This window comes from Wyeomyia smithii, chromosome 2, assembly GCF_029784165.1.
Source record: "Wyeomyia smithii strain HCP4-BCI-WySm-NY-G18 chromosome 2, ASM2978416v1, whole genome shotgun sequence".
In the NCBI taxonomy this organism is placed as follows: domain Eukaryota; kingdom Metazoa; phylum Arthropoda; class Insecta; order Diptera; family Culicidae; genus Wyeomyia; species Wyeomyia smithii.
Genome location: NC_073695.1, coordinates 185,877,821 through 185,897,978, shown reverse-complemented (window position 1 = coordinate 185,897,978; position 20,158 = coordinate 185,877,821). Strand labels below are relative to the sequence as shown.

General features: G+C 37.9%; 2 protein-coding genes across 3 annotated transcripts in view; one reads left to right on the top strand and one right to left on the bottom strand.

Moving 5' to 3' along the window:
- LOC129720871 (putative transcription factor SOX-15) overlaps nucleotides 1–20,158 on the bottom strand; it is a 164,647-nt gene that overhangs the window by 27,185 nt on the left and 117,304 nt on the right. The window lies entirely within an intron of this gene.
- LOC129720872 (basement membrane proteoglycan-like) lies at nucleotides 36–2,294 on the top strand. The gene is made up of 5 exons (XM_055672751.1): nucleotides 36–121; nucleotides 189–502; nucleotides 561–1,072; nucleotides 1,127–1,375; nucleotides 1,430–2,294. Exons 2-5 carry the CDS (start codon nucleotides 445–447, stop codon nucleotides 1,877–1,879), a joined length of 1,269 nt encoding a protein of 422 aa, XP_055528726.1. The 5' UTR covers nucleotides 36–121; nucleotides 189–444; the 3' UTR covers nucleotides 1,880–2,294.

Genomic DNA, 20,158 nt, shown 5'->3' with positions numbered 1-20,158 from the left:
GAAATTGCGACTACTCATACTGTATGCGAAGTTAAGTTTAATTTTGCAGTACTCAAGTCTCTTCAAATCTGACCTCTACGATTGTTTTGTGAAACTACTTTTACCGAATAGATTAGAAATGGTAAAAACAAGTATCCGGTTTTGCAACTCAATAAAAATTATCCAAACAATATTTTGCATTGTTACAGGAGAAGGGATTACTGCAAAGTTACGTTTGCATTTGTTAGGATATCGATAAAATTGAGGTGTTTTCTGCACTTCAAGCGGAGAAACATTCATTTCAGACAATGATGATTTGATTTGTTGACCCCGCTTATTAACCTCGGAACTAACATACCGGGCTTATCAGCATGTGAGTTGATATGAGTTTCATTCAAACAAAGTCCCAATGCATACTAACTTCAAAGCTCGTTTAATTTAAAATCCGACAAAATATCAACAACAATGCAAGCAGTTCTCGTTGCTTCTATAATCATCTGGTTTGCGATTCTCGTTGAGACAGGTACTGTTTGTAAATATCATCAATTATAACCCATATTAAGTTATTAACATCTTCTCAGTGGACAAAACCCCACTCCGCTATCGTCCGTTTCGCTGTCGGAACGGTTGGTCCGTATCGCAGACCGTCCGTTGCGATGGATTTCGCCATTGCGTGGATGGTTCCGACGAAGAGAACTGCTCGCCACCGGTATTACTGGAACAACCTGCACCAACTATTACCGCCATTGTTGGTACGGTAATGAACTTGACCTGTACGGCCGCAGGAATTCCGCCACCGATTATCGAGTGGAAGATGAACGGTAAACAGCCGGAAGCGAACTGTGATTGGGTCAGTGAAGATGGCAACGGACATCTGAGCTGCCGTATGAGATTGATCGACAGTGGGAACTACAGCTGTGTTGCCAGACAACCAAAAGCAACCGTGGAATCGTCGATTTCCATAGTGACGGTAACTGGAAACGTTTGCAGGGATGGTTACTTCAATCAAGTTGGAACGAAAAAGACCTGCATGAAGTGCTTCTGCTCAGGAGTTTCGAATCTGTGCCATGCAGCTGACCTTTTTCGATGGAATGTAGGTTTCTTTATGGTAGATAGTTCATCCCATTGAAGGATCATTTAATTCTAGTACACGATGGAGATGAATAGCTGGAAAATGAAATATGCGGTTGTTCAAGGTTTAAATTTAAATCCAAAGCAGTTAACGATAACTGTATACGATAAATTTAAGGATGTGCCACCGAACACAGCACCTTATTACCGATTGCCATTTAGATTCATTGAGTACCAAGTTGGTTCTTATGGGGGAATAATCCGGTATAAGATTGAAATTGACAACACAATTTATCGGACTGAAGATCCAGATATTATTTTGATAGTATAACTTTGATTGGTGCTTTTAGAAAATTGATTATACTTCAAACCTTTTCAGGGTTATAATACCACATTACTCTTTCGGAACAAGTCGCAATTGATTATCGGGCGATCGAATGATGTATCCGTATTGTTGCATGAAGCAAACTTTCGTCAACTGGATGGAAAAAGAGTATCCAGGGATGATCTGATGACGGTGCTTGCGTACATCGATACATTTCTGATCAAGATGTATCCTCTCAATGGCACTTATTGGCCAGCCGAATCATCGTTCGTGATGGATGCTTCCACCCAGTTAGGCTACCACGGATTGGGTAAAGTGGCACGGGTCGAGGAGTGCCGCTGTCCGCACGGTTATCGGGGTACTTCCTGTGAGCGATGTGATGTTGGTTATAACCGCGTCTATCGTTTTCTGAGGACTGGCGCCTGCATGCCGTGGGAATGGCATCGGGCGGAATATATGAAGGTATCGACGACGACAACCATGAGGAACTATCACTACGTGTGATCGGTCTAAAAGAAACGTTGGAATATTTTTGCCAAGCTGGATTGGATTCTACTTTCTGTCAACATTACTCAACAGTCTACGTATACAAACATATTTTTTGGATTCTTATTATTAGTATCACATGAAGTCATAGAGAAACGTTTATCTATCAAAATTACAGGGCTAATAATTTATGATATAGTCAACGGAAATTTATTTAAACATATCCCTCTTTTTCGAACATAACATCACGAGTGAAATAAAAAATACGTCGTGATTAAAATATTAATTTGCAGACCTCACGAGCGCTATCATTGGGAGCAATGAGTTTTACTTGCATTCGCTCTTGGAGTAGTATTTTTATCATCCTCCACTAGTCGCGTAATGCCACTGTACAGAACACAGAACAAATTTACAAAATCACAGTTCACACAATGAAGCTCAAATCAATAAATTTTCAAAAACAAAAATCAAACGAAACGTTTTTAATGCGACTGGTGGATGGCTTATTTTTTTTTCTTCTACGAATAATGAAAAAACGAAAGAAAAGAGGATGAACATTGCATGATAGTCAAATATTTCCTTGTCGTTTCTAGATCATTGTCACAAAGAATAAGAAGGAAAGAGATTTAACAGTTTGGAAGGTTTATTAAGAAGGATAGATTTTTTTCAGCATAGCGTTTTCTACTATCTGCTGGTAAGAATTTTTTCCGTATTCTCACAAATTGTTTTCATTTTTAACAGCTCAAATTCACTAAACGATGAATCAAAAAAAAAAAAAAATAGCAAAAGGATTGTATGCAAACCCACGACCGTAAGGCTGGTGTAGAACTACATAACGTTGTTTGTAACATTATTTGTTTTGTATATTTTTAAAATTTTGTGCTACCGAAGCTCAATTTACACATATCAATACGACATCACTGGACAGGAATGGAACAAACCCTACGCAGCGTGAACAAGTTTCAACAGTCAGAGTGCATGCAGGTTGAAATAACATTTCATTTTTAATTCTAGTGCAAAACAAAAAATATTGAATCTTTAATTCACTTGTGTGGTTGTTCTAAAAAGGACAGTTTGTTGTTCAATTTAATACCAACTAACTAACGATTGTCTGAATTTGGAGCACGGCCATTGGTAGGCGCGTTTAAAAATTACTCCGTCATATTTTCGCGTAATTCGACAAAATGTGTTTTATTTTTCTGTTTTTTTTTTGTAAGCCAACATCCAACGAAGAAAAAAAATGTCAAAGTGTTACGTCATACAGTGGCAAATGCTATAGTAAATGTTGAACGAAGGCGGAAGGAAAAGATTCGAAGAACCTATGTAAAGCTAAGTATCCTGCTTTTATTCGTTCAATTATTGTTTCATATAACTAGCGCCAGTTAGGAAATTTTTTTTCTATAAGAAAGCGCTTGAAAGATAATTCTAATTGAAAATTTTTCTGTAACACCTGCATTGTCTGTCTGTATGGATGTGCAAGTTGTTACGTGTTAATCGATATTTCTTCGATATATACACAGAAAAAAAAATTATTTTAATTTTAAAAGTGAAATAAATCTACAAGCAGCAAGTGTTATGTTTAGTTTTTGCGTCTCGTGTGAGCAATGCACTCCGTCGGCAGGGATTTTTTGAAAATAATTGGTCTATTTATTTGTTTATTTTTTTGGTAGATGCCAATCTGGGTGCATTGCTTACAATATGTCGAGATTTATTTTAGCGTGGTTTTGTGGAATCGTTTCATTTGCTAAAGCTCTGCTTGAATAATCAGAATTGCCCCAATAGGTGAGAGCTTTGAACCTTTGCACACGCTGGCTCTCACAACACGTAACTGGTAGCATTAGAATATAATTCAGAAACTTATCGCGCCTGACCGAACGGTTACGAACATTTGGCCCAGTTTTATACCCTTGTTTTTTGATTCTCCTAGCTTTTGAACAAATATTGAAACACATAGACAATTTTTATTAATTATGTGAAAATCTTGTTGGTCGGAATAGCAACTAAATTTTGATTGCGATTGCTTTGGCATTTTATCAATCAACTTAGAATTCTGTCTTGATCGATATGCATATTGCATTTTCTTAAATTTTTGAGCTATGAGTGCATGAAACTTTGCCAGTTTTTATACTCAGTAGGTATCTTAACTTAAATACAAAACAAAAGATTATCGGGACGAAGCATCTCGCGTATGCGTCGGTGAGAGGAAATAAAGCGGTCGTACATAATGCTCCGGTGTAAACGTGTCCTCGGCCTTGACGAGCTTTGCTCATTTAAGGATTATCGGTGTATTGTGATTTCCGAGATGTACCAAATCATTATTTTGGAGACTGTACGCCCGTTGGTTCTTTTTTAGCACGTTACGATTCAGAGTAGGTTTCGTTCGTTCGATAAATATTGTAATTATTCAATCGCGACAAAGACAAACCCTGCATGCCAAATCTACTCCTGTTTTGCCGGTTCCCCTTTTTTCCTTTTTTTCTTTTTAATAAACCGGGTGTTTTGGCTTTTTTGTCATACCAGTGGTCGGCACGCTCTTGTTTGCTTTCGGAGGAGGCAGTTCAGTTTCGCACGCGGTATTTTGACTGCGCTCAGTATGACTATCTTAATACAGCGCTTTATCGGTTATTTGAGCTGGTACCAGTAGTTTGCGCAGTTTGCGTTCGGCGTGCGGTTGTTGCGTTTTACGAAATCCATTCGTTTCTAGGTAAATTTGAATTAAGTTCACGGTTTTAAACGCGAAGTTTGGTGTGATACAGACTGTTAACGATTGGAAGGTTGCCGAAGATAACTAGATCGTGGCGCGTTTCTATTTTTACCGTCTCCTGGTGGCCGGTTGCCCAGAGACCGAGAAGTAACCATATCGTGCGCGAATTTGTGTAGAAAAGATCGCACCATCAACCTCGATGGATCCAGATCAATTCCTCTCCACTAACACTAATGCCTTCCTTTGATACTTGTGGATGATGCAGAGGATTCCTCGGTCTCTAGTAGCAACAAGTATTAAACTAACACTCCCGATATCCCTTCCTCTATTGATCTGCATTGGGCGTGGCCAGCTTCGTTATTGACCAGTGAAAAGAAAGATCACCAGGAATTGTACACTGAGAATGGCTTGCTACTCCTAGGCACCATTTTGACGGTTCTTTGTGCAATTTCAGCTGATTCTGGTCAATCGCGGGCAACACACGGGCGATCAAATATGCTATGCTATGCCAATTTAATACCAACCAACTAACATCGAATCTGATCAATTGAAATCCGTGAAGGTGATCACAAAGTGAAGGAACATTTTGAATTAAGTAAGGTGAATGAACGAGGAAACATTTTCTCTTCAATTAGGTATTTAATTTGTCCTCAAAAGCACATTTTGTTGTTTAATTTGCTGTCCATGACAGTCGGAAGCTGTTTCCACACTGAAAATTTGTCGGCCGACAGATTTTGCTTGCCAACACCACAAAACGTTCGTGTGTTTTCAAAATATGGCAACTTTCCATTGAAGGAAGTGCCGGCCGATGTATCTACTGCGGATACTGCCGCTACCGCACAAAGGCAGCATTTCACTAAAAGAAGTGCTACACCTCTTACCGCTAACCGCTGTTATCACTACAGCAATAGTTGGCGCTGCCACTACAGGTACCGCTACTGCTGCTGTCCACTGCTACTTAATTAGGACCGTCCTAGTCGCCATTCACTAGTAAAATGATTGGTTTGAGCATAGATAGGCTCGTTAATAATGTTAATGTTTATACAATTAGAAATGCACTTGAAGCGTTTATCAAATATTAAAAACGCTTTTAAGTATTTATAATAGTTTAGAAAATATATAATTTTAAAAATTCTAAAGAACTCTTAGAAATATATCGCTGAAGTTTTGTATTTGCGGAAGATCTTAGAATTGACGTGAAGTGCTTGAAATGGCAGTATCCAGCAAGGGCCACGATTTTGAAAAATGGGTTGTGAAGTTTAAAAATAACAACAAAACTATCAGGAGTACTAAACTTTGTGGCGGTGCAGCAGAGCCGTAGCTACTCCGTTTTGCGTGGGGGGCAGAGAATTTTTTTCAAGTAAACGTTTTTTGGAGAGAAAGTAGTTTAAAACCGTTATGTGCTCGACAATAAAGTACCTTTACGCGTCACACGGAGTACCCAAATTAAAATTCTTATCAGTTTTTCAGTTTTCCTCCTATTTCGATAGTTTTAGCACCAAAAGATTCAGAAGCTCATCTATTTTCAAATAAGCGTTAGTGGTGTCCCGTGGGAATTTTCTTATTCAAATGACAGAATTACAGCGTTAGAGACCTATCTTCGAGGGTCGCATCATTCGAAATCGACAATACTGAGAGATTCTATTCGCGAAGAAATATTGAGAGAATGTACCGATTCAACCGTCACCCTAAGTTCTAAATTTTACGATTCGCATTGTTTGATCAATGTTATTGTCCGGTTTCATTTCGGACCTTACTTGAACATAGTTGTCCGGGCCAGGTAACGGACTGGGTTATGCTTCGAGGTGTGGAAAAGTCCTGCCAAAATAATTGAACTGAACATAAACATGAATCACAAGAAGCACACTGCAGGGAGTTTGGATACTGGCTGAAAGTTTAATATTTGAAATAACTTGACTTGTGTGTCATTTTTTGCCCACGATTTGTTCAATCCAAGAAATCAAAAAGTGAGAAATCAAAACTTCTGGAAAAACTGGTCAAATTTTGCAGCAAAACTTGTTTTGCATTGTTCTTATATTATCAAACATATAAAACTGTGATTGGTTCTTTCATTAAAATGACACATTTTAAAAACAAACTGACATTTTCACTCCCAGACGCTGGACCGAACATCCGAAACGGAAGTATGCGGATCGTCAGTTTCAGCTTCGCCGCGAATTAGGTGGGCTCATCAAAAGATTGAGTAATTCAACTTTTTTGAGCTCGACCGTTTTGATTGTTCGAACTTGAACACGGCTCTTTTGAGATTTAATGAACTACTTAAATGCAAGGTGGAATTGTTCTTAACAAACAAAAATTGACTGATATCGGTAAAATAAAAAAAAACTGGAGACTATTCAATAATGCTTATTTCTTATATTTCAAATTTTTCTTTTGGTTTTTTTGTACCTAGTAACAATCAAATATATGAGAAAATTGCGTGGTGGGGCAATGCAAACGCGTGGGGGGGCTAAGCCCCCCTGAGCCTCCCCGGTAGCTACGGGCCTGCGGTGCAGCAGTACCAACTTCATAGTTTAAATTTTTTTTGCGTGTTTGTCTTTCCAGTTACTTCCGCATATTATATGAAAGTATTAGTGAGAGTTCTTACTCTATGTATGCACTCACAAATACGTATGATGTTGGTTGTCTGTCAGTTGTATTTTGTTTCTAACGCGCGATGAAGCAATTTCGGGTAGTCACAGTAAAGTAGCTGACGACAAAAATACCGAAATCTATAGATGCAAAAGTAATCGCACTAGCGGATTTCTTAGACATAGAGGGAGCTTTTGAAAATGTAGTCGTGAGATAACTGCAGTATTTGGTAATGCTACACTCACAAAAAACACAACTAAGGGATCCCCGCAAGGTGGAGTTCTATCGCCGTTGCTGTCATGTCACAAAATATCAGAAAATTGAAAATACCCAACATGGTAAAAATCGCCTACGCTGCACATAGGAGTACGTAGAACAAAAACCTGGCCAAAATTATTTTAATGAGTTTTCGGATAGCAAATGTGTCATAACGTGGTTTTATCTCTATTAAACTTCATATTTAGACATAAAAACTTATTGTTAACAAGATTTCATCAAGATCTAATCACCTAGCAGTGATATATCAACTTTCCTCTGCTATTACTCTGCAAGAGCTTTTTCTGGTGAATACTTTTTCGTCAATAATATCTGTTATCTGCTACTTTTAAAGCGTCTTTTAAATCACTCGCTTTCAAAGGATCGTCTGATATGGTCGCAGTGCTCCCAGTAGATCATTGAGTCATGGGAACTGCGTAACTCAACTCATCCAATGGTACAATTTCTCTTAGCCCTTGCATTTTGCGTCTCTTGCTGCGATTACTGCCATCAATCCTTTGCTTGGACGACATGAATGCGAAGCATCCGACCAACTTCATAACATTATGGTTTATCTATATCAATTTTGTCATGTTTCGAAGCTGTCAGTTTAATATAAACTAACTTTTGAAGCGACTCTGTTGACATCTTAAGATCGAGTGCTTCTTGGAAGACATTTGAGGTTTTTTGTAAGACTTTTACCACTCGATCATTGTTTTGATCTTTTGTGGTAACATTTGAGGGTTTCTTCAAGTTTTTCCTCGAGAATCAGGAACTTTCTAAAAATCGAATGTTCATAGCATTGCGCAATCAACCCGAATAGGGTATTTCTCGGCAAGTTATCACAAAATCTGAAGAAACTAATCATTTTTTTTTAATCGATGTATGACGAAGGCATGATAAATGTATCCATTCAATAAAAACAAAAATTCAGCAAATCTGAATGTTCCAACTTCGCATTGACCGCAATTACGAATGGGTGAGCATGGGGCAAATTTTTTTTCTGGTACTTATTGAGAAACACATAACCTTTCCAATGGTGGGCGAATATTTGCTGGGACTTGCTGGGAACCCAAATAAAAATCCTTTTTTGTATAAAATTTGTTGATCGAAGAAAACTGAAAAACACGTGTATGGCAATGCCTTATTTTGAACAGGTTTTTTCAACCTCTACAGCACATTACCTACACAAATTGACCTTACGTACCTCTGTTGTTACCGCCCATTTTAAATTTACGATCAAGAAACACTTTAAAGTTATAATAACATGAGTGATAGTTTATAGTTGTCGTGCAACAATTCGTGACTTATTCATGAGCTCTAACTAACATCAAGGTCATGATAGTTATAGTAGTTTGTAAACAACTCAAATAATTTCAAGATGGCCTGCATACGAAGTAGTAAGTATCAGAGAATCCAAAAAGGATCAATAGCACGAGGAACACTTGAATTATTTTTTTCGTATTTTGACCAGGTTTTTGACTGAAATACTCCTATGTGCGCTGTGGTAGGCCAGCTACTTAGAAACCTAACTGGGCTAGGTTTCGAAGTGGTCGGATTCACTACGTAAAGCTACGTAAAGCTACGAGTGCCCTCTAGGTGTGTAGCAAAGCTATTGGCAGAAAATGGGGTCTAAGGCCAAGTATTTATTGGTTGTACCAGGCAATAATAAGACCTAGAATAACATTTGCTCGCTTGTGTGGTGACCTAAAACGAAAGAACGGTCAAAGCAGAACATGCTTGGCAAGTTGCAAAGGCTAATTTATATTTTTTTTCTGTCCACCACATTTATTTGATACGGCACAATACAAATTAATGTTTTACGGAGCCGATTATAAGGCTAATTTGTAATGCAATTACAGGAGTAATGAATAGTGCTCCGTCGAAAGCCATAGATGCAAATTTGCATCTATTACCAATCTATCAGGTCATACAACCAGAGGCGGGAAAAACTGCGTAGAAACTAACACGCCACGAAGAAGTACCTGATGGAGATCAGAGAGGCCAACTGGGACAATCCTCGAAGATTTTCAGCATACAGCATACATATAACAGGTATCCAAGACTTGATGAATACAAAAGCAAACTTCGAAATTCCTTTCAAAGACATAGAGACCAAACGGGAAGTCTGAGAACAAGGTGACTCGAATATCCGTCAAGGTTCTGTCGTCTTTTACACAGATGGCTCAAAGATGATTCAACCGAAACAGGTACAAATGGTCCAAGAATAAGTATCTCGATACCAATGGGCCGTTGGCCCACAGTGTTCAAGGCCGAAATAATGTGCACAAGTATGTTTGGCTAGGAAATTCAGGCTTTAGCATAAGTATTTTTTCTGATAGCCAAGCAGCATTTAAAACACTAAAAACCTTCACATGTACCTCTAAACAAAGATGCGATAACAAGATACACAAGTGTCAGATCTTCTCATATATTTTGAGGGCTTCAAGAAATGTGGTGCCCCCGAACGACTCCCACAAATATTAATGGTGAATATGTGTGTAATGTGCATAAACTATAATTCTGTGAGGTGTCATCAAGCGCCTTGAAAGCAGAATTAAACTCCTGGGAACATCATACAATACAAGAGAACTGGATATGCTCAGTAGGGCTACGCCACACAGTGGAACACTTAGAACATCAAACCTGATCATAATTATTTCAACATTATTTTTGCTTTGAAAACATATCAAATAGTGAAAATAAAAACTAATGAGTGGATTTGGGTATTTTTTTGCATGGAGTAACCCACCCAAAAGTAATAGGGTGTGGGACTAGTTCGTCAGGGGTTTTCTTCGTCTTAATTTTTGCTTCATTCTAATGAGAAATATAAGACGAAGAAAACCCTTGCCGAAGTAGTCCCACACCCTATATGGCATTTCTTATAATGAAATTTAAATTCAGTCATACTCCGCTCAAAATACATCCAAATAGGGGAACTGCTCCATTATTCATCTCATTAAGCCGATATTCACGAAGAATGCACTGATTAAACAACATATTTTCATGAAATCATTGAACAAATCAACAAAATACGCTTACGTGCTCTTATAGTATCGTTCAGTATTGTATATTTAGTAAGTTTAGCTAGATTTTTCCTGAATTTTGTAAAAAAAACCATTTTGACAACGTTTCCATATCCATCTCAAAACTTGAATCACTGCTCAATTATTCATCTCACGACGCCCCCATATTCATCACACTGCAATGCACTGTTAATCATGACTGAATCACATTTTCATGAATGAATGTAGCCGCAGCTCGTCGTAGTAGGTTACCTAGATATCCGCTGTTTTTGTTTACGTGCAAATATGTTAGCCTAGGTAACCACTGCAGTGCTGTCCATTTATATCAATTATGTCGGAATAATTCAACATTTTCAGTATGATTTGTTCGTATTAACAGAAACCGATTTGGCAACTTTTTATTTTCTTCAAGGCAGTGAAAACAGATGAAAATACATACAGTTGAAATTTAGGAATTATAGAAATTCATCTCATATATTTCTGCTAATTCAAGCTGGTTTTTGGAAATTTGAGGTGAACGTTTCGAAGATTAAAGTAATCTTAGTGTAGTGAGTGATTTTGTTTAGTGATTAAAATAAAAAATGGTCCGCTAGTGATGAGAAAAACTTTGGTTGGCTGCTGAACGAGTCCCGTTGTAGCCGTACAGAACAATGCGCGGATTTTGTTTTCTGAGGTAGGTGATTGAAATAAATGTGTTTTCGAGTGCAGATGCCTGACTATTATCACAGAACAGATATGCAACTTCGAACAAAACTCTGCAGCAAATCGGTGCCCAAGCTTTCGCATTCATTTTTTGCAGTTCCATCCAACATTGATTTTACAGTGCATCGTTCGAACAGTTCGCTCCAATAGTTTGAACATGCACCAAAAAACTATTTTTTTTGCTTTAATAACCAGGCAAAAAGGTGATCTTGAATAGTTGAATCTATCAAAATCAAGTTCACAGGACCGACCGCACTTCACACATGACCGCATTCAAGAGATCTTTGAAGTGGAAATTCAGTAACAATTCACAATCAACGTCAATAGAACTAATTAAACTAAAAATCTTTCAACCATTCAAACATTGTCTAACAAATTTTCTTGGATCGTACACCTCACGACTGTTGAAACTTTTTTAACCTGTTAGTTGATTTACTTGAATATTTTCGTTGGACTTGGAAACCGGATTTCTCCGGTTTTTTTATACCTAACATTGCTAGAAATGCATATCATACGCGATGTACCAGCACTGCTTACGACATTAGGTACAATGTAAAAAACATAATTGTCGTTAGTCAAGATATTCAGTTTTCAACTTGGGCAACAATGAAATTCATAAAATACTACAAGGTATACAGCCCTAGGGTTGTATGAAATGCTGACGTGGGACTAAACACTGTAATTAGGGGATTTTTTGTTACAAAATATACAGAGTCTGCAGACAGAATCAATGTGTTTATTTTCAGCCTCCCCTGGAAATCAATTTTTGGAATATATTCAACAACACTCGAAGAAATATCATTTATATTTGGCGATATTATGCCTTTAGTATTCTTTTTTTTTTGTGCAAAAAAATATGTATTTAACAAGGCACAAGCATATCGTGCTTGTTGAAGAAGCACCAAGAATTTCTCATAATGCGTCAAAGTCAGAATTATCTCTATATCCTCAAAAACCAAATCCAATAATGCTTACGTTATCATAATGAATGGTTTTGTCTTATTTAACTCTAACTAAATCAAATCTATAGTATGGATATTACTTTCAAAATAATATGGAAGCCCTTACAAAGGTTCATCAATTGGAAAACATAAGAAAATATTTTGAACAAAATTCCTAACAAGTTCCAGCAAAAAATCGTAGAAATCCACAATTACATTTTTATTTTTTGCTTGACAATTTTTTCATTTGCCTGCAACTACATTCGCTGTATTACGAAGACAGGAAATATACGTTTATGATGGTAAAGCTTAGAATAATAATATATCATCTAACAATTTTGAAATATAAAAAGAGATTCTGTACGAATCTTACTAAATAAACTAAAAAATCACAAGCATTCGCAGGTTCTTACTCTTCTATAAATGTATATATTTAGGAATTTACTCTTTCGATACTATCCGGTCACGATTATTTAGTGAATATCGAAGATAAAATTAAAAAAAATATCCGTTGCAAAAATTTACAATTCTTGTTGAGTAATTCATGGCAATCATATTTATGAAATAAACTTTCAATCACCATCAACAGCAGCATTGTAGTTTTTCCTCAATTGCATACGAATAGAAATGTACGAACAAAAGTGTACCACTGCAATACGAATAGTACTGCTGCAGTACGAATAGAAAAGTACCAATGCAATCATAGACGACGAGAGACCTGCGGTTCTATACTCCACTGGTACTGTTGCTTTTACTGGCATGTTTTCTTTCAAGACATCAGTTTTTATTAGGTTCTACAGTACCTAACACGCTAGGGTTGTCGATATTAAAAATATATTATCGATATCTGCTTTATCGATATTAGAAGCGGCATCGATATTAAAATCGATATTGCGTGCCGATATCGATATTTTATCGATATTTTTTTATGCACTAAGGTCGCTTTTTACGCGGATTCCGGAATTTACGCGGTTTCTTTTTACGCGGATTCCGGAATTTACGCGGATTCCGGAATTTACGCGGTTTTTTTACGTGGCACGTAACCCCCGCGTAAAAAGCGACTTTAGTGTATATTTTTTGTTTGGCTTTCAGCATCGGCCTTGTTTCCTGAAGCTGCCGTGAAAGACAGTGGCGCTAATCTCATTTATGTTTTTGAAGGTTTGTTCACACAGCAGTGTTGCACAGAGTTATGCGCTTGAATTAATTTAATTATTTAAAAAAAAGCTTAGCTAAGCTTTGTAAATGTTTAAAAGTGGCGCTGATATGCTATCTCATTTACACGTACGTTGAAATGTTATTCCTTAAATCATCGCGCGATGTCAGCTGCCTGCAAAAAAACACCGCCGTTCGCAATCGGCAAGAATAAACGTTGTGTACATTCTAATATAATGCAACGCATTTTTTTTTGTTTCATCAAGCAAAGCACTCGACGTTTCGTGCAATAAATACATCACCCGAAAACAATACAAAAGCACACTGCCACTGAACACCGATACTGTATGCACGTATGAACACTGTTTTTTTTCGTGTTTCGATGAATCAGCTGTGAAATTACGTGTAAAACTGATCCAGTGATCCAACTAATGCTGGCTTCACTCATGTTGAACGTAAACGTCAGTGATGCCACCGGGTTGGCTTTCTGTTAGGCCTGAAACAAGCTGAACGCCAACGTGAGCGATCGGGCGAGATTCTTGCCGAAGGTTAATAAACAGTCGTGAGTAGAGTTGCTCATTAACCTACGGCAAGAATCTCACCCGATCGGTCGCGTTGGCGTTCAGCATGTTTCATGCCTTAGTATTGAATATTCCGGTGAAGTGTTTGCTATTTCATCTCGTCCGTTACGACAGCGGGCCGATTGCTGATCGTTTCACGCAAGGTGCATTTTCCAATCAGATTAAACCGACGTTTCGTGAGCCGCGTCTCCTAATCGTCACTTATCCATTGACTAATCACCAGCCAGTTACTGAAGCATCCTACCTGAACATTCATGTTATCGCTTATGTATCACCGATTCTTTACTGAAATTCATCGATTCTGCCATCCCAATGCAACACCAAGGCATCGCATTTGATCGGTTTAATGTGGTGGTTATTGCCCCGAGAAGTTCCACACCCAAATTTCTGGAAATTCGCTCTAAGCATACTGTCAATAAAAATGGAGATATGGCAACCATATTTCTGTCGAACTGCTTACATTTTCCATCTATCACTTATTGATTCTAGTACCAACAATTCTGGTACCAATACTTTTTAGTTGATTTGCCCTAAAATAGCTGAAATAGAGTAAACGTCCTTTTTTTTTGTAGTGGAACTAGACTACTGCGTCCATTATTTAGAACTATTGTAGTATATCCCCATTACTATACGTACCATGTAGAAAACCAGACACCCACTATTGATCGAGTGAATGGCCGGTTGCCTCGGCGCGCTCCCAGTCAGGTAAAATGTGCTTAATAAAGCCAACTACTTTACCAGAATTGGCAGACCAGATCTCACCCGGTTGCAAGCAGCCCTTGCTAAGAAATTTTATTCTGCTCATGTATAATGCACCGCAGCTGCATAGTAGATATTCCGAGGTTTCGCTTTCCATATTACAGAAGCGACAAGTGTCATCCTGAACTCGACCAATGTTCTTTAAATGATACTTACTCGGGCAGGGACCAGTTATTAGTCCTGTGTAGGTAGAAAGAGCCTTTAGTGCCGCTTGACTATCAGAGAAAATGAGAATATTTGCATGTTTGTAGTTTCTCTTCAGACAAACGTTGACACATTCGATTATAGCGTAAATCTCCGCTTGGAATACAGTAGGCCAGTTGCCCATTGCCACTGATATCTGTACACCAGGAGCGAAGATTCCCGCTCCAGTTTTCGAACCGATTTTTGAGCCGTCTGTGAAGAATATCGTTGACCATATTAACTCCGCACTCCCAGTCGGAGCGCGATGTTTCACGCACAATGTAGGGAATGTCGTAGTTGTCCAAAGGTTTCATCCAGTACATACTCAACAAAGGCCCTCTTTTAAAGTGTTGCAAAATACTCAGATGACCAACCAGATCACCAGGTAAGATCTCTTTAAGACGTTTGAGCCGCAAGGCGCTCCTTTCCGCTTCTAACTGCACAAATTCATGCAGAGGCAGCAGGTGAAGAATTGCATCCAGCGCTTTCGATGGAGTGCTGCGCATTGCTCCAGTTATGGCAATACAGGCCAGTCTCTGAAGCTTTGCTAGCTTTGTTCTTGCAGTAGCCTCTTTTGTTTTAGGCCACCACACTAAAGAAGCGTATGTTATTTTCGGTAGTATGATGGATGTGTAGATCCATCTGACCATTTTTGGTCTTAGGCCCCATTTCCTACCAACCGTTTTTGAACATAACCAGAACGCACTGACCGCTTTGCTTACTGCAATGTCGAGATGGGCGTTCCAGTCAAGTTTCGCATCTAGAGTTAATCCTAAAAGTTTAACCCTTTCGCTAAGCTTAAGAGGCATTAGGTAAAGTTTCCTCATTTTAGTGAAAGGTACTATTGTTACTTTTGCCGGGTTGATGTTCAGACCCTCTTTTTTACACCAGAGATAAGTTACGTTTAAAGCAAGTTGCATTCTTTCCGAGACAACATTGTCAAACTTTCCTCTTACCATAATGACAGTGTCGTCTGCGAAGCCTTCAACTTCAAAACCTTTATCTTCTAAGCTGCAGAGAAGGTCATCCACAACTAGAGACCACAGGAGTGGTGAAAGTACTCCACCTTGAGGGCATCCTTTCGTGGCTCTTACAGTTATAGATGTTCCCCCCAGCTCCGAAGAGATTATTCTTTGTGCAAGCATGGTATGAATCCAGTTGACTATGCACGTGTGAAACATCCTCTTCTTCATCGCTTTTGCCATGGAAGAGTAGGTCGTGTTATCGAAAGCACCTTCAATATCCAGGAAAGAGCATAATGCTATTTCTTTTGCTGAAAGAGATTTTTCAATTTTTGATACCAGCGTGTGGAGCGCTGTAACTGTAGAGGTACCTGTTTGATATGCAAATTGAAATTTAGATAAAGGGTATTCAAGCACGTTTGTTGCATATAGATATTCCTTTAGTACTTTTTCCATTGTCTTCAGCAGGATCGAAGACAAGCTTATGGGTCTAAAAGATTTGGGGTTATTTCTATCTCTATTTCCCGTTTTTGGTATAAAGATAACCCGTACTGCCCTCCATTTCGATGGAATGTAGTTAAATCTTAAACTGGCCTTAAAAATCTTGGTTAGTAACGGTATCAGAGTTGCCTCACCTTTTTGAAGTAACGTTGGAAACACTCCGTCAACACCTGCAGATTTAAAAGGCTGGAAAGATCTAACAGCATTTTCCACACTGGTCGACGAGAAAATTTCGTCAAGTAAGTTAGAAGTTGAGACATTTTCTCTTTCAGATTCCGACAGAGTAAGCATTTCAAATTTAATTTTGATGCCATGATGAATTTATGATTGGTAGGCAAAATTTCGACGGCAGCACTCCCCTGATGACAACCGAGTATATCGGACAGCAATATCGAGTCCCAATATCGAAATTTCGATAATATCAAATGCGCCAATATCGTTCAAAAATATCGATATTGTGAAAGGCAATTATCGATAATATCAAATATCGATAAAATAGCAGCAACCCTATAACACGCAGGTTTAGAGATTGTTCAAGGATGGGTATTGTTTCAAACTTTTAGGAAAACTTTTACCTTCGAGACATCATATTAGTCTAAGCTCATGGAAGCAAAAATAAATTGACCTATTGGGACGGGGAGACTCTGTCAATTTTTATTTCGAAATTGATACAGGGAATATCACAGGGAACGGATGGTATCCATTCACGTCGTCTGTGCTAGGAATGCTCGCATGTAATTGGTTCATTATTCGCGTAAATTTGTTATTGAAATTATTATCAATTTTACCGCTTAGCAATGAAATTAGAGTGATAATTAAAACATTACAAAATTGTTATACATTTTATCTATCCAACAACATATTGGTTATTGTTATCCATCATGTGGTTATGCTTTTATTAGCGTTTGGAATCTGACGCAACATTTGCCCGTTTCATTTCCAATTTTACAGAATGCATCCCAGTATAGTAAACAAAGACGTGTCCCACGTCAAAATATATCTACATAAAAACCGTTGCACGTATGCGGGTGGCACTGTACGTTTATCATGAAAAGGCACCCTCGCTATACCAGCACCGGGGAGAACAAAGGATTCTCTCGACGAAAAAACGGCGAGAGCTCATACGGTCCTTTTGTTGAATGAATGGCGTGATGAAATTTCGAGTGTAAAATGCATTCTCTCCACCACTAGATGTCGATACTTAAAATAAAGAGATTTTGTCTCGTTTTTGGTTCTTCAGTTGAACAGATGTGCTATTATATCAAATTTAGAGCTTTTAAGTGAGTTTTTGAGGTTTCTACTTAATGAGAAATCTAAAGTGAACTAAGAAAAATCCATTCCATGGATTAGCAGATTGGTTTAAGAAGAAAATATGCGTTTTTTCCTGTTTTCAAATGTGTTTACATGTTGAATGAGATGAATTTACGGGCTGAGATGAATAATGGAGCAGTTCCCCTACATGAGATTATCATGAAATGACATTTCAGTACATTTTTCCATCTATTGAAAAGTTTAATTTTGGTAACCAGAGCGATAAGGCACGAAACTGGAACAATCCGGAAGGTTTTTCTTCACCACTATAACCAGAATTATTAGCACTATTACGTAATATAAGCTGTTCAACCGGATATTACCGGAAAGTTAATTTATCCCATTTAAAGTAAACTTATGGAAACAAATATGTTTGATTATATGGTATTGATTTCGACAAACACCTGGGCTTTTGGAAAGACTACCTTACATGCTAAGTACACATTTATGTTAGATTAACCTTCTTTAACAATCTCCATCGTTGTTTTGGTTGAAAATCACTTGTTTATCTCCTAAACGATATATTTCAGCTCACGGTATCAAATCGTCACTATCATTCATGAAAAAACTGTTGAACTGCGGTCGGTTAAAACCTCTCGTTACAACCGTAAACATAACTTTTTAAAGTTGACTAGCTGTCAAATGATCAAGGAAATATCGCACTTCAAAATGAAACACTACACACCAAAGTTGACTTACTTTGAGTTTTTCACTGTTGATCAGGTTTGAAGCATATTTACTCCTATGTGCTGCAACAATTGCTTAGTTTGAATGAAAAGAAACTAAGGACAAATACTGGACTGTTTACAGGACTCGGTCCAAGTGAGCATCACCTGAAACAAGTTGACGAAATTTGATCGAATGTGAAACCGCAGAACATTTGCTCTGCCACTGCAGTGCACTAATAAAGCGCAGAATAATAGCCTTTGGAAAAGGAGCTTTGGAGTCTTTCGAGGTCTGGTCTGCAAATTATAATGAGGTAATCCAAGGCAAAGGCTTTGTGTTACATTCCGTATCGGAACTTGGCCTTCTGTTTCACTATACACAGACTTCGCAGCCGACTGTTAAGTGTACAGGACAATTCGGGGCTAGCGCTACGATCCTGCTGACACTAGTAGTCTCTCCCGAGCCGGGACTCGAACATACGACGACTGGCTTGTTAGGCCAGCATCGTACCTTGAGACCAGTAGGGAGATGAGGTAATACGTTTCATACGAAATTCAAATTGGGAGAAAGGGTGTAACATGACAACGACGATCAATTCCATCAATAGTATACCACGAAAGATCAAAATAATGGTCGCAGCGGTTCAAATCTTACGTTTGGTTCGAAAACATGCCACTAATCTAAAAATATCTATTGAATCTACTAATTGTTTGCCCAGGATTTACCACAATATATCTACCCGATCAGGAGAGCATAACTAAAAAATTACAAAATTCTATCAACGCAAGATACAAATAACACATCTTGATACAATTTTGTATTTTTCCATATACTTTTGATAACAAAATAGAATCTGAATGAGTTATAATAACAAAACCCGAAATGAAGTAGTTCTGAAACAAGTCTCACTAATTTTTCGTTCCTATCAAAACCTGTTGTTTCTAACAATGTTTGTTATTATACTGTTCTATATACTATCTTATTCTGTTAGAAAGCTGATACATTAGTAACAAATTTTGATATGTGTTTGATACTGGTAGAATCATTTCTGTTATAATTCCTGTTATTTTAACACCTAACGGGATTAAATTGAAAACACAGCCTGTAAGGTTTTTCCCGTAACAAACAAACAGCTTCTGTTACATTTTTGTTTTTTCTTTCTGATCGGGTAACTAATGGTAGCAACTAACAAACATTTCTGTTGATTTTCAGCTTATTAAGCTATTATTAAACGGATTTCGACTGATTTAAGATTTATTAAGCTGTTACTGAGCTAAATTTCTTGTTGTGAGTGTCTCAAGATCCTACAGGGATTTGTCCTGGAGTTCGGAAGCGAGGTAAGCTTCACCTGGCTTCCATCGACATAGACGTCAAAGTCAATGCCGTTCATTAAAAAACGAAAGTTAAAAAAAATGTTTCCCCGCGATTTCAAAAACTTTTTGGAGGAGATTATTATCTGTTCCAGTAAGGCCGTGCACCAGCGCATACTGCGAACTTGGTGCAAGGCTGGTGTAGAGACAATTTGGCGGATTTTCTGGAACCCAATGGACTTTTTTGTCTGGTATTACATGATGTCGAAGCTTGTTAATTGCGAATTTTGAATGAAATTTGAATGAGATACCTAAGGAATCCGAGCGTGCCGTTAATGACATCTTAGAAAAGCGTTTGAACTTAGTGAAGCTCAGGGGAAGGGATTTTTCAAAACATCTGCTGTAGATGTTCACTATGAAAAGTATTTTCAATAAGAATACTCAAAGAACAAAACGTGATTTAAAAAAAAAAGAGTTGTCCTTCGGTTGTTGAATAGAGAATTAAAACGCTTAAAATCCATTGAATGACCGTCCACCAAAGTACCAACTGTCGTTCAACAGATTTCGATAAAAAAATTTTAAATCATGTTTGCTCAGAAAACGCAGTTTCCTAAGAAGATAAATAAAAACTAAATTATTGGGGGGTGACGGT

What these genes read in the sequence shown, in the direction of transcription:
- LOC129720872 (XM_055672751.1), top strand. Translation starts at nt 445, where the DNA reads ATGCAAGCAGTTCTCGTTGCTTCTATAATCATCTGGTTTGCGATTCTC. An exon ending in CTGACCTTTTTCGATGGAAT is followed by an intron (nt 1,073 to 1,126) that starts GTAGGTTTCTTT and finishes ATTTAATTCTAG; the next exon opens with TACACGATGGAGATGAATAG. An exon ending in ATCCAGATATTATTTTGATA is followed by an intron (nt 1,376 to 1,429) that starts GTATAACTTTGA and finishes AAACCTTTTCAG; the next exon opens with GGTTATAATACCACATTACT.